At 47.3% G+C, this 12,642-nt stretch overlaps 1 protein-coding gene across 1 annotated transcript; it reads right to left on the bottom strand.

The window, feature by feature from the left end:
* Positions 1-709: 709 nt before the first annotated feature.
* LOC138417205 (serum basic protease inhibitor-like) lies at positions 710-12,315 on the bottom strand. The gene is made up of 3 exons (XM_069546999.1): positions 11,051-12,315; positions 1,491-1,682; positions 710-1,053 (listed from the first exon to the last, which is right to left on the bottom strand). Coding segments are annotated over exons 1-3 (288 nt in total). The 5' UTR covers positions 11,145-12,315; the 3' UTR covers positions 710-1,051.
* Between the last annotated feature and the right edge of the window lie 327 nt (positions 12,316-12,642).

The following is a 12,642-nucleotide window of genomic DNA, read 5'->3' as shown; positions in this document are numbered from 1 at the left end:
AAATATTTGGTTTTCAGGGAATTTCTTGGCTGTCCAGTGGTTAGGAATCCAGGCTTCCACTGCAGGGCACAGTTTGACCCCCTGGTCAGGGAACTAAGATCCTGAAAGCTGCATGGTGTGGCTAAATAAATATTAACAAATAAATCACTCAGTTCATAGTGCTTTGTTATAGGAACTCCAGGAAACAAACCCACCAGCCAGCTGACATCTGCATACCCCCATTTTATCCTCAAAGGATTCTCAGATGATTAAGTGAAATAATGCTAAAAAAATGCTAAGCACAGAGCTTGGCACTAGGCAGGTGCTAAGTGGGTCGATGCTTTTCTTTAGAAGAAATAAAAGTCCCTACCCTGCCACAGGACCTCAGGGGAGGGGTTTCCTTGAGCAAGTGGAGAAGTGAGCCTCACCCACCTTCCTTTCTCCTCCCAGGAGTCCAGGAGGATGACCAGTCCCCAGACTGATCTGGTCCAAAAAGTAAACAAATGCTTTCACGGCGTGGTATCTGTCACCCAGGTTTTTGTGTTGCTTGGGAGTGGCTGTTAAGAGGTAGGTGGGGCTGGAATGGTTCCTACACCTGGTAGGGCCCAGTCTGAGGACAGAAAAAAGGGAGGTGCCTTCCACACCACGGAACAGTGAGAAGGACCACCGTTTTCATGGACCCAATGGGTTACAGTTCTTGGTTGCAGACAACAGAATCCACTCCTGTTAGTTTAATTAGAAAATGAATTTATTAGATATAAGGCCAGAGGTTGAAGCCACAGACAAATATGCAACATCACTGTGGGGCAAGAGGGCTTCTTTACTGAAAACGCTTCTACCACCACTGATGCTCAGGGCTGGACCAGAAATTCCCCCGCTGCCCCTCCAAGGAGAGCAGTGATGCTGGGGAGGGGGCTGAGGGTGAGGTTGCAGCGAAGAGAGAGGCAGGGTTCTGCTGAGGAGGGGAGGCTTGAGAAGGAAGCAGAGGAGACTCAAATAGCTCAGAAGCAGCCACAGCCCCGTGTGGGGCCTCCTAGGACTTCAGCATCTCAGGGAGCACAGTTGCCGGATTCTCTGTAAGAAGAAGGAACTTGTTGACTGTCATCACTGAAGCCCCTGACCTTGACAGAGTACACCTTGACAGAGTCTTGACAACCCCAGAAACGAGCGAGCGCGGTACTCCTGACATCAGGTTGGCCAGGAAGAGAAAAGCCTTTTGCTCAGGAGCACGGTGGACCCGCTGGGCAGGGTGGCTGACTCGGCGTTCCCATCTGAGAAAGAGGAGCCTGAGAGTGGCTCAGATTACCTGGAAGGTGATTCTAGGGGTGACCTTCTGGAAAGCTGACCCCTGGAGAACTCACTCAGTGTGTGGTTTCACAGGACACTGTGGCCACTTCTGCTGGCCAGCAGCGAGGAGGAAAGGCACCGGGCAGGGGTGAGCGATGTCGGGCCCCTGAGCTCCGCCGCCCTCCCCAGCCCTTTCCCTCCCACTCTGCCCGGCCCCGTCTTACACTGTGCCCTGTTGCGGCCCCCACAGGTGCTGATACACTCCTTCTCATTCCGGAAGTTGTTCGGCTTCCTTCTGCATCCGCCGTAAGTAAAGGTCTGGCAGAGCCCGGACACGGCGTTGAAGAAGTACCTGGGGAACATGGCCCTGCAGGGCCCGGTGTATGGTGGCTGCAGACAGAAGGCAGGGCGCAGGCCTGAGGGGTTGGGACGGACAACGGGTCAGTTACGAGGATGGCCATCACAGCTGGGGCTACAAGGTCAGCAAATGGAACCCCCGTGTCTGGAAACAGAGAATGGTGAGTGGCGGTAGCGATGGTGAGGAAAGCCTGAACTGTGAGCCTCCACTTGAGGACCTGCATTCTGAGGCATTATTATTAATTCTTTTAGGTGTGAAGATGACATGGTGATGGTATTAAAAAAACCCATATACCCTTCATGAAGTATTTATGGATTTATTCACATGGTGCCTTAGATTAGCTTTTTAAAATCCTAGGGGAAAAAAGGTCAAACATAAACAATATTCTCCATATGTTGATAGTTGCTGAAAGTGAACAATGGATACATAGGGTTTAATTATACTATTTTCTGTACTTTTGAGTAAGGTTGAAAGTTTCCAGTATTTAAAAAAAAAAAGTGGGAAAGTATCATGCTGTAATGGAGAAAGGAATGGAAAAACATATGGTATATTTTTTAAAATGTTTTTTATTTTAATTAATTAATTGACTGCTCTGAGTCTTTTTCACTGCAAATGAGGGGTGGGGGTTGTGGTGAGAGGGGGTTACTCTCTAGTTGCCTGGACTCAGTAGTTGTGGCCCATGGGACTAGTTGCCCCACAGCGTGTGAAATCCTCTCAGACCAGGGATCAAACCCATGTCCCCTCATTGGACAGGCAGATTCTTAACCACAGGACCACCAGGGAAGTCCTAGAGTGTTTTAACTTTGGCTATCTCGTGGAGATGGGAATACTAGAATTTTGAGGGGATGTGATGCCTTCTAGTCAAGGCTATGGTTTTCCCAGTGGTCATGTATGGATGTGAGAGTTGGACTGTGAAGAAGGCTGAGTGCCAAAGAATTGATGCTTTTGAACTGCGGTGTTGGAGAAGACTCTTGAGAATCCCTTGGACTGCAAGGAGATCCAACCAATCCACTCTGAAGGAGATCAGCCCTGGGATTTCTTTGGAAGGAATGATGCTAAAGCTGAAACTCCAGTACTTTGGCCACCTCTTGCGAAGAGTTGACTCATTGGAAAAGACTCTGATGCTGGGAGGGATTGGGGGCAGGAGGTGAAGGGGACAACAGAGGGTGAGATGGCTGGATGGCATCACTGACTCGATGGAAGTGAGTCTGAGTGAACTCTGGGAGTTGGTGATGGACAGGGAGGCCTGGCATGCTGCGATTCATGGGGCTGCAAAGAATCAGACACAACTGAGCGACTGAACTGAACTGAACTGATGTTGTGATTTATAATATAATTAGAAATATATATTTGGTGCTAGTTCCATCCCAGCACAAAACTCCGAAAACCCTGGGAATTTTCTAAATGAGGAGAGCAATAAAGGTGTCTTCAGTAATGTGAAGAGGGTGACTTTGGAAAGCTCCCAGGTAACTCAAGGATGGGAGCTGGCTGCCAGGGGAACCAAGTGCCTGATCAGATGGTTGAACTGTCACCTTGACCCTCTGAAGCCCCCACCTCCAGGGAGAAGAGAGTGGGTGGAAGTTTATCAGTCACCAATAGTTCATGATTTAATCAATTGTGACTGTCTGAGGAAAGTGAAAGTGAAGTTACTCAGTCATGTCTGACTCTTTGCGACCCCCTGGACTGTAGCCTGCCAGGCTCCTCCATCCATGGGATTTTCCAGGCAAGAGTACTGGAGTGGGTTGCCATTTCCTTCTCCAGGGATCCCGACCCAGGGATTGAACCTGGGTCTACCCACATTGTAGGGAGACACGTTACCATCTGAGCCAGGAGGGTAAAGCCACGCTTGACCATCTGAGCCAGATTGTGTGAGTCATCACATAGTCATTGTGACTGCATGAGGAAGCCTCCAGAAAAAACACAGAAGGACTGCATCTGAAGAGTTTCCAGGTTGGTAAACAGGAGCAGGTTCAGGGAGTATGGACAACGAGACAGCATGGAAGCTCTGTGCCCTTTCTCCATATCCTGCCTCTCTTCTCCCTGGAGGTGGGGGCTTCAGAGGGTCAAGGTGACAGTTCAACCATCTGATCAGGCACTTGGTTCCCCTGGCAGCCAGCTCCCATCCTTGAGTTACCTGGGAGCTTTCCAAAGTCACCCTCTTCACATTACTGAAGACACCTTTATTGCTCTCCTCATTTAGAAAATTCCCAGGGTTTTCGGAGTTTTGTGCTGGGATGGAACTAGCACCAAATATATATTTCTAATTATATTATAAATCACAACATCAGTTCAGTTCAGTTCAGTCGCTCATATGGTTGTCCTGAATTATATCCTTTTATGAGAAGCTAGTGTGTGCCTGCGTGCTACGTCGCTTCCGTCGTGTCCGACTCTTTGTGACCCTATGGGGTGTAACCTGCCAAGTTCCTTTGTCCATGGGGTTCTCCAGGCAAGAATACCAGAGTGGGTTGCCAAACCCTCTTCCAGGGGATCTTCCAGATCCAGGGATCGAAGCTGCATCTCCTGGGGCTTCTGCATTGCAGGCAGATTCTTTACCACTGAGCTACCGGGGAAGTGCCGATAAACTGTTATTCTTGTAAGTAAAATGTTTCCCCAAGTCTGTGCTGCTCTAGCAAATTCACTTAACTCCAGGGGTGTTGTGGGAAACTGATATACAGCTGTTGGTAGAAGCATGAGTGACAGGCTGGACCTGTAATTGGAGTCTGAAGATGGGAGGAGACTTGTGGGCCACAGTCGTTAACCGGTGGAATCTGACACTATTTCCAGGTTGCTAGCGTCAGAACTGGTATGATGCAAAGACAGCCAGTCAGTGTTCCCTGAGAACTGGACAATTGGTTAATGGCTTGGGAAAACAAACACACAGCAAGAGAAGGAGTCTTAAAAACTTTCCGTACACATCTTTATATCCTTTATACGAGTTCCTGTGAGCATGTATTCCTTTTGCAATTATGAAAGAAGACATATTTAAAATAAAATATACCACAATCTTTATAAGTAAGTAATGCTGTACAAGAATATTTATTGACACCAGAAAATGGTTGAAGTGTATCGTGGAGTAAAAGCACTCCATCCAGTGATGTGTTTTGTTAAGAATAAAACTCCTGCCCTGAGGATATGGGTGTCAGTCCCTTTTTAGCAACAGATCACTTCTTTCAAAGGAAAATTGAGAAGAAGTCTGGGTTTTGGGTAAAGCCCCATCCTCAGCCCTCTCACCTCCCAGCCCTCAGAATCATTTTCCCACCCCTTCCTATCCCAGCACACCCCAGTCTCAAGGAACATCTAGTGCAAGCCCCTAAACTATGTTCTTTAAAGTCTTAGAGGAGCCACTCTTTGGCTGTGTGACCTGAGGTGAGACAAGTAACCGCTCTGAGCCGCAGCATCGTCATCATCGCAATGAGCATAATAACCCCAACCTCAGGGACTTGTTGAGAGAATTAGAGAAGATGTCTGTCAAGTAACTGGTAATCAATCAATACTCAATAAACACTAGTTATTACAGTAATTGTTAGATGTGCTCATTAAATTTTAATTTAATTTTCCAGGGCAGCATCCAAACTAAAAATCACTCATGGACACAATTGCCCATTAAAGCCCATTAAGCTTCCCCCATTGATACACAATAGAGAAGTCCCCAGGGACCATCCTGGACACCAACACAGCCAGTTTTCCCAACGCTAGGAAACATGATGCTTCTTTTCTGGAGCCTCAGATTAAGTAAATACCTTCATTTTAACACCCAAGCATATCAAGAACATATATTTATTCTATGCAATGTTTTAAAATATGTATTGGTTCAGAAATTGGAAAATTAATATATAGTTTAGACATAAGTCGTCAAAATGTAAACTATCTTGATGAACATTTAAGATGGGAACTCAAAAGTCTCTGAGTTATTCAATATGTTTATACATCCACAAACTTCTTGATCCCTTAAATAAACCATCCAATAAACACGAAAAAGAAAATCCTGTGAAACTCAGACTAAAAAAGATCACATAAATGCCCAGAGAGAAGAGGGAAAGCTCTCATTTATGAGAAAAACTTTGCATCAATTAGAAAGTTGCTTTCTTAAAGACTAAAGAATGGCAATTCTCTATTTAAAAGAAGAATTGCCTCTTTAAAATAGCAAGTTACATCTGGTAGAAGATAACATTTTCACTTGAAATTAGGAATGAGGTGTGTTCAAGTCTCAGTGTAAAACTCTTGGTTCCAGCTGAGCAGGGCCAGGGGTGAAGCAAAGAGGCAGATCAAGCAAGTGGAGGGTCATGTCCTTTTCATTGAAAACTTTCATATTGCGTCAGTGGTGAAGAATCTGCCTGCAGTGCAGGAGCCTAGGGTTCAATTCCTGGGTTGGGAAGATCCCTTGGTGAAGGAAATGGCAACCCACTCCAGTATTCTTGCCTGGGGAAAAAACCCCATGGACAGAGAAACCTGGTGGGCTACAGTCCATGGAGTCACAAAGAGTCGAACAAGACTGATCGACTCAAGAGCAACATTGCAGTCAGTTATGATCTATCAATCCTGGCCTGAGTGAGTGCCTCACTTACCTCACCCAAATCACAGCCCTGTGGCAGAGGTGGAGCCTGTCCTATCTGGAGGCTGAGGAGCTGAGGAAAGGGAAGGCTGTGCTACCTGCGAGGTAGCTCTGCCTAGATGATGCGAGATGCTGAGTCACTTCAGCTGTGTTTGACTCTCTGTGATCCTATGGACCGTAGCCTGCCCGTCTCCTCTCTGTCCATGGGGTTCTCCAGGCAGTTGTACTGGAGTGGGTACCCATTTCCTTCTCCAGGGGATCTTCCCAACCCAGGGACTGAATCCGAGTCTCTTACTTCTCCTGCATTGGCAGGTGGGTTCTTTACCGCTGAGCCACTGGGCAAGCCCCAAGCTCTGCTTGAGGCTGGATTGTTCCCTCCTCATCTCTGGATGAACAAGGTTGTGAGTTCATGTACATTAAGACCTCAGAGTAGAAGGATTTATCCCTAATCTTTGGGTTGTGAGATTTGAAATGTTGATTTACCCTTAAAAAAAAAATTAGAGGATAATTACTTAACACTATTGTGGTGATTTTTGCCATACATCAGCATGACTTGGCCATAGGTATACATATATCCCCTCCCTCTTGAACCCCCTTCCCACCTCCTTCCCCACCCCACCCCTCTAGATTGTTACTGGCTCGGGGGTTCCTTGCGTCTTACGTCATGCTCCCGCTGGCGATCTCGTTTACATACCGTAATGTGTATGTTTCCATGCTCTTCTCGCACAGCATCCCGCCCTCTCCTTCTCCCACTGTGTCCAGAAGTCTGTTCTTTATGTTTGTGTCACCCTTGCTGCCCCACAAATAGGATCGTCAGCACTGTCTTTCTGGATTCCATATATGAGTGTTAATATATGATCTTTGTCTTTCTCTTTCAGACTTCACTCTGTATAATAGGTTCTAGGTTCATCTACCTCATTAGAACTGACTCGTGGGCGTTCCTTTTTACAGCTGAGTAATATTCCATTGTGTATATGTACCACAACTTCCTTATCCATTCCTCTGCTGATGGACATCTAAGATGCTTCCATGTCCTTGCTACTCTATTTATTTTTCTTTTTTTTCTTTTTATTTGTCTTTTTCTCACTACTGTGTTTATTTGGCCATGCCAGATCTTTGTTGAGGCACTCGAGATCGTCTCTACTTGCGGCATACGGGATCTAGTTCCTTGATCAGGGGTTGAACTCATGCCCCCTGTTGAAGCCTTAGCCACTGGACCACCAGGGAAGTCCCTTGATTTACCTTTTGATATTTTGATTTTCTGAGTTTTATGTATAAAACTAGTATAATGAACGTTTTTCTAGTATAATGAACATATACTAATGCATTTGTGTGTCAGAAAACAGCAAAGATGCTTAATTGTTTAATTGAGGAACAGGATTGTCCTCAACCGGGCAAGCCATTCATGTTATTCAAGGGAACTGGAGTCAACCCAAGAAGTAACTCAGCTACACACTCCTCCTGGCTCACTGGACCGACCACTGGCTGCAGCTGCTCACCGGGCCGGTCTCTGCCCTTCGCCCCCTAGAGGCCACTCTGTGCACTGCAGCTGCAGGGATCCAGTCTTGAGTCCTACCCGTGGCTCCTGTGACCACTCCGAATCTCAGTGGCTCCCCAGCTCTCTCTCAGTCAAATTCTGATTCTTGTAAAACCTTAGGAAGCTCCTCATGACCTTCCCCCGTGGCCTCTCTGCCTTATCCCCCTCCTCTCCCCTCTGCTTCACCGATTCGGCTCCAGCCACCCTGGTCCTGGCTGCCGCTCAAACACCTCCGTATCACTGAGGGTTTTGCTGATTGGTCTGCAGAAAGAGCATGGATTCCTTTTCCCCGTCAATCTCTACAATCAAAACACTTGTCATGAACTGCCATAGTATTTCACCTACTCAGCTGTCCGTCTTCTAGAGTACACTGGATCTGTGCTACATTTTGTTTATAGCTGTGTCCCCACACCAAGAACAGTGGTTTGCCGGGCCTTGATAAATATTTGTCAAGTGAATGAATCTCCCACCTCATGCTTCTGCTGGGTGCAGTCATTGAGTAGAATGAATATAATTAAATTCCTGTTAGTGAAATGTCTGAAGCTGGGCAGGAGCTTACCGAGTTCTGAGCTTCTGGGAACAAAAGCCTTTCCAGGCCCCCAGTTTGTTTCTTATTTGCAGGAAAAAGGCTTCAGCCTCCTAGACTTTCCAGAATACCAAAGGGCAGATTCAAGCAGTGGCTAATCAAGGAGGGGAGGGGAAGCGGAAACAAAGGAGAAGCAGTCAGGAAACAATGGTGCACAATGGGGCAGGGCAGGGTCGGGTCCAGGCTCCTCCAGAAGAAACACGCTTATCAGTATCTTTGAGTTCTTTTGCGACAACTAAATTCCCCACCCCGCTGGAGGAAGGTAACTTCTGGCTGAGCACAAAGTTCTTGGAACACCAACCATGCAGAAAGTCACACGATCCCACATCTACAGCTTTCACCCCAAATCTTGCATGTAAAAGCTTCTTTCTGGGGGAGTTAGGGGTTTTTAAGGCCCGAGCCACTCTCGTCTTCTTGCATAGCCTTGCAATAACCTTTCTTGGCCCCAAACTCAGACTTCTTGGTTTGCTTAGCCTCACTGTGAGTCAGGCACATGGACTTAACTTTTGGTAGCAGCACATCTAGAAAACTATGAATCTACTCCAACATCCCGTATCCTGAGACGATGATAAAATAATAGACATGGGAATAAAGGGAAGGGCCTCGAGTCCTCACAAATATTCTAACAGCCCGAGAGAAGTATAACCTTGTCTCCATGAGCAAAGTCCTGAAAGTGTTGCATTTTTGCAATAATAATGGAGAAATAATATCATTGCTGTTGAAACACTTAATCGTGTCCGAGTCTTTGCCATCCCATTGACTGTAGCCTGCCAGGCTCTTCTGTTCATGGAATTTTCTGGGCAAGAATACTGGAGTGGGTTGCCATTTCCTCTTCTAGGGGATCTTCCTGACCCAGGGATCGAATCCACATCTCCATGTCTCCTACACTGCAGGTGGATTATTTACAGCTGAGCCACTGGGAAGCCCAATAATATCATTATTTGACCCCTACTTATTTTTTTTCTTGGGGGTAGGTAGACAAAAATTCTTCAGACTAAGACATCTTGATGGAAAATGGACATTATCAGGTGTGAAATGTGAAAAAAAACCCTCTATATTCATGACTGATAATTCATTGCAAGAATTTGTTTGGTAGTTTTCCCTTGTACAGGTGAGGAAACTGTAGCGAAGTTACTGACCTCAGGTCGCAGAGCAGGTGAGTGGTAAGGTTGGGTCAATGTACAATCCTGTTACAACCCATGTAAAAACGACTGCCATCTGCAGGGAATTGTTACAATCTAGGTAACTGGTAAGAGTTTCTGGGGACACTGCCCTCCACTTTTTCTCACCTGTACTTGAGCCTCCTTCCAGCCATCAAAGCCCAGGGATATACGAGTCTGGGTTTCTTCTGTACATCAAACATGGGATATCTCTTCCAACACCAACCAATTCTCCAGACCAATGCGGTGGCCCCTAAGTCAACTCACTTCAGACTCTAAATCTGCAGAGTTAGCCCCGACTCCAAGGGATGAGGGCTCAACCCCACAAGACGGCTCCACTTCAGATGCCAGCTACGTGTCCCTGGGGTCCCACAGACCTCTCAGCCACTGGCTAGAAATTCAGGGGCTGTGTGGCTTCCACTCTCAAGTTTCAATAATTGACTAGAATGACTCACACAACTCAGGAAAGTCTTTTATTTACTGGATAAAGGGTAAAATAAAGGATAAAACTCAGGGGCTTCCCTGGTGGCTGAGTGGTAAAAGAACCCACCCGCCAATGCAGGAGACAAGGGTTTGATCCCTTACGTGGGAAGATTCCACGTGCCATGGGGCAGCTAAGCCCATGTGGCACAGCTCCTGAGCCTGAGTTCTAGAGCCCAGGAGCGCAACTACTGAGCCCGAGTGCCCTAACTACTGAGCCCGAGCACCCTAACTACTGAGCCCAAGTCCCTAGAGCCTGTGCTCTGCAACAAGAGAAACCACCGCAGTGAGAAACCTGCTCTCTGCTATTAGAGAAAAGCCCTCTTGAATGTTCCCCACCCAGGAAGCTCTGCAATTCCCAATGTTTAGGGGTATTTATTCACTGGGTTGGCAAGTGGACCGACTCATTAGCTGTTGGTGACTTGACTTCTATCCCAGTACCCTCCCCTCCCCACAGAGGAGCTGGGGGCAGAAAATTCTAATCCTCAGATCACCTGATGGAAAGTCCTGGAGACCAGTCCCACCCAGAAGCTATTGATAGCTCAGATGGTAAAGCGTCTGTCTATAATGCGGGAGACCTGGTTGTTTGATCCTTGGGTTGGGAAGGTTTCCTGGAGAAGGAAATGGCAACCCACTCCAGTATTCTTGCCTGGAAAATCCCATGGATGGAGCAGCCTGTTAAGCTACAGTCCATGGGGTTGCAAAGGGTCCGACATGACTGAACAACTTCACTTTCCTTAACATACAAAAAGCAGCAAATTCCAAGGGTTTTAGGCAAACTGGACCATAAACCCAGACAAGGGTCACATAGCGATCTTATTGTTTACACGACAGTCAGGTTTGAGGCCCAGGCAGGGACCAGGAATAGAGAGTCTCAGAGATGGGGCCCCTGATCTGGTCGAGTTATGCAGGATAATTTTTTAAGCTGAAAACATAATGATTTTCTTTTTGAGAGTCATGAAATGTCCCTGGAGTGAAAACTACCCAGTTTCTCAGGAGAAATCCAGAGAGGGTTGGTAACACTCACCCCATGCCTGTTCCTCAGCCCCTTCCAAGGACTCCCCTTTTCCCTCCCACCTAGTCTGCAGAGGAGACAGGAGCTGGGACTTACCATTGTCCTTGTTGCTGTCGTCACCCTCTGGGGTGCCGGCCACCAGGGTGCCCAGGAGGACCAGAAGGGCTGCGGAGAGACAGAGCCGGCTCATCTTCGTGGCCTTGCAGGAGGGCTCCTGAGGATGCTGGGGGCAGGCTGGGCTTTTCACACCCCTGCTGAGGGGTGGGATCAGGCGATGAGCAGGGAAATGGGGAAAGGGGAGGGGCTAGGGTCAGTCCTCTTCATGCTCGACCTCCCCACCTAACCAGGCTTCTTCCTGCATCTGCTGGGGCCCAATGCCCAGTAACAGCGCTTCTCAGACTTCGCTCCTGCAGCGGGTCTTGTGGAAATAAACACACATTCTGATTGCCCAGATCTGGGTGAGGCCTGGGAAGCAGCATTCCTAACAGGCTCCCTGTTACAGGTGTGTCCCAGTCCACTTCCTCGCCTATTAAACGGTCCTCAGAACTGCGCTTTGAAAGCAGACCTGCAGGAGCACTCACCAGGGCTGCCGGGGAAGGGTAGCAGGCACAAAAAAGCTGCCTTCCCCATACATCTTGGGAATGTGAAAAAGGAGCCAAGATCAGGAAGGGGTGACTCTCAGAAAACCGCACATTCTCTCCCCCTAACCTGCACACTGGAAGCTTTTGTCTTCTGTTGCAAAAAATAAACATGAGTCCCCCCCCCCCCCCACCCGGAAGATGAAATGGTCCATTAGATTTCCATGTGCTGGCACCACGCCATGCTGTGTGCACAAGGGTGTAGTCTCCACACGACTATGTCCCCCTCAACCTAGTTACTATCGAGGCCCTTGGGTCTAGATTCAAGTGAATTGCCAGGACTCTCAAAGCAGTGGCAAACACCCTTGGAAGATGAAAACCTCAATTCTTTTTTTGCTTTAACTTTTAATTTTAGATTGGGGTACAGCTGATTAACAATGTTGTGATAGTTTCAGGTGGACAGTGAAGAGTTTCAGCTGTATATATACATGTATCCATTCTCCCCACAAACTCCCCTCCCATCCAGGCTGCTACATAATATTGAGCAGAGTTCCATGTACTATATAGTAGGTCCTTGTTGGTTATCCTTCTTAGATATAGCGGTGTGTATATGTCCATCGTAAACTTCCTCACTGTCCTTCCCCCCTGTCCTTCCCATACAACCGTAAGCTTGTGCTCGAAGTCTATGAGTCTGTTTCTGTTCTGGAAGTAAGTTCATTCGTATCCTTTCATTTTAGAGTCCACATATAGGGGATGTCCTACAGTATTTTTCCTTCTCTGTCTGACTTTCTTTACTCATTATGACACTTAAAGAGTCGGACATGACTGAGCGACTTCACTATCACTATGTTGCTGCAAATGGCATAGTTTCATTCTTTTTTATTGGCTGAGTAATATTCCATTGGCGCTTCCCTAGTGGCTTAGTCAGTAAAGAATCTGCCTGCAATGCAGGAGACATGGGTTCAATCCCTGGGTTGGGACGATCCCCTGGCAAAAGGAATGGCAACCCACTCCAGTATTCCTGCCTGGAGAATCCCATGGACAAAGGAGCTTGGCGGGCTACAGTCCATGGGGTTGAAACAGTAGGACACAACTTAGTGACTAAACCAC

This window comes from Ovis canadensis, chromosome 13 (genome assembly GCF_042477335.2).
Source record: "Ovis canadensis isolate MfBH-ARS-UI-01 breed Bighorn chromosome 13, ARS-UI_OviCan_v2, whole genome shotgun sequence".
Taxonomy (NCBI): Eukaryota; Metazoa; Chordata; class Mammalia; order Artiodactyla; family Bovidae; genus Ovis; species Ovis canadensis.
This window is presented reverse-complemented; position numbering and strand designations above follow the sequence as displayed.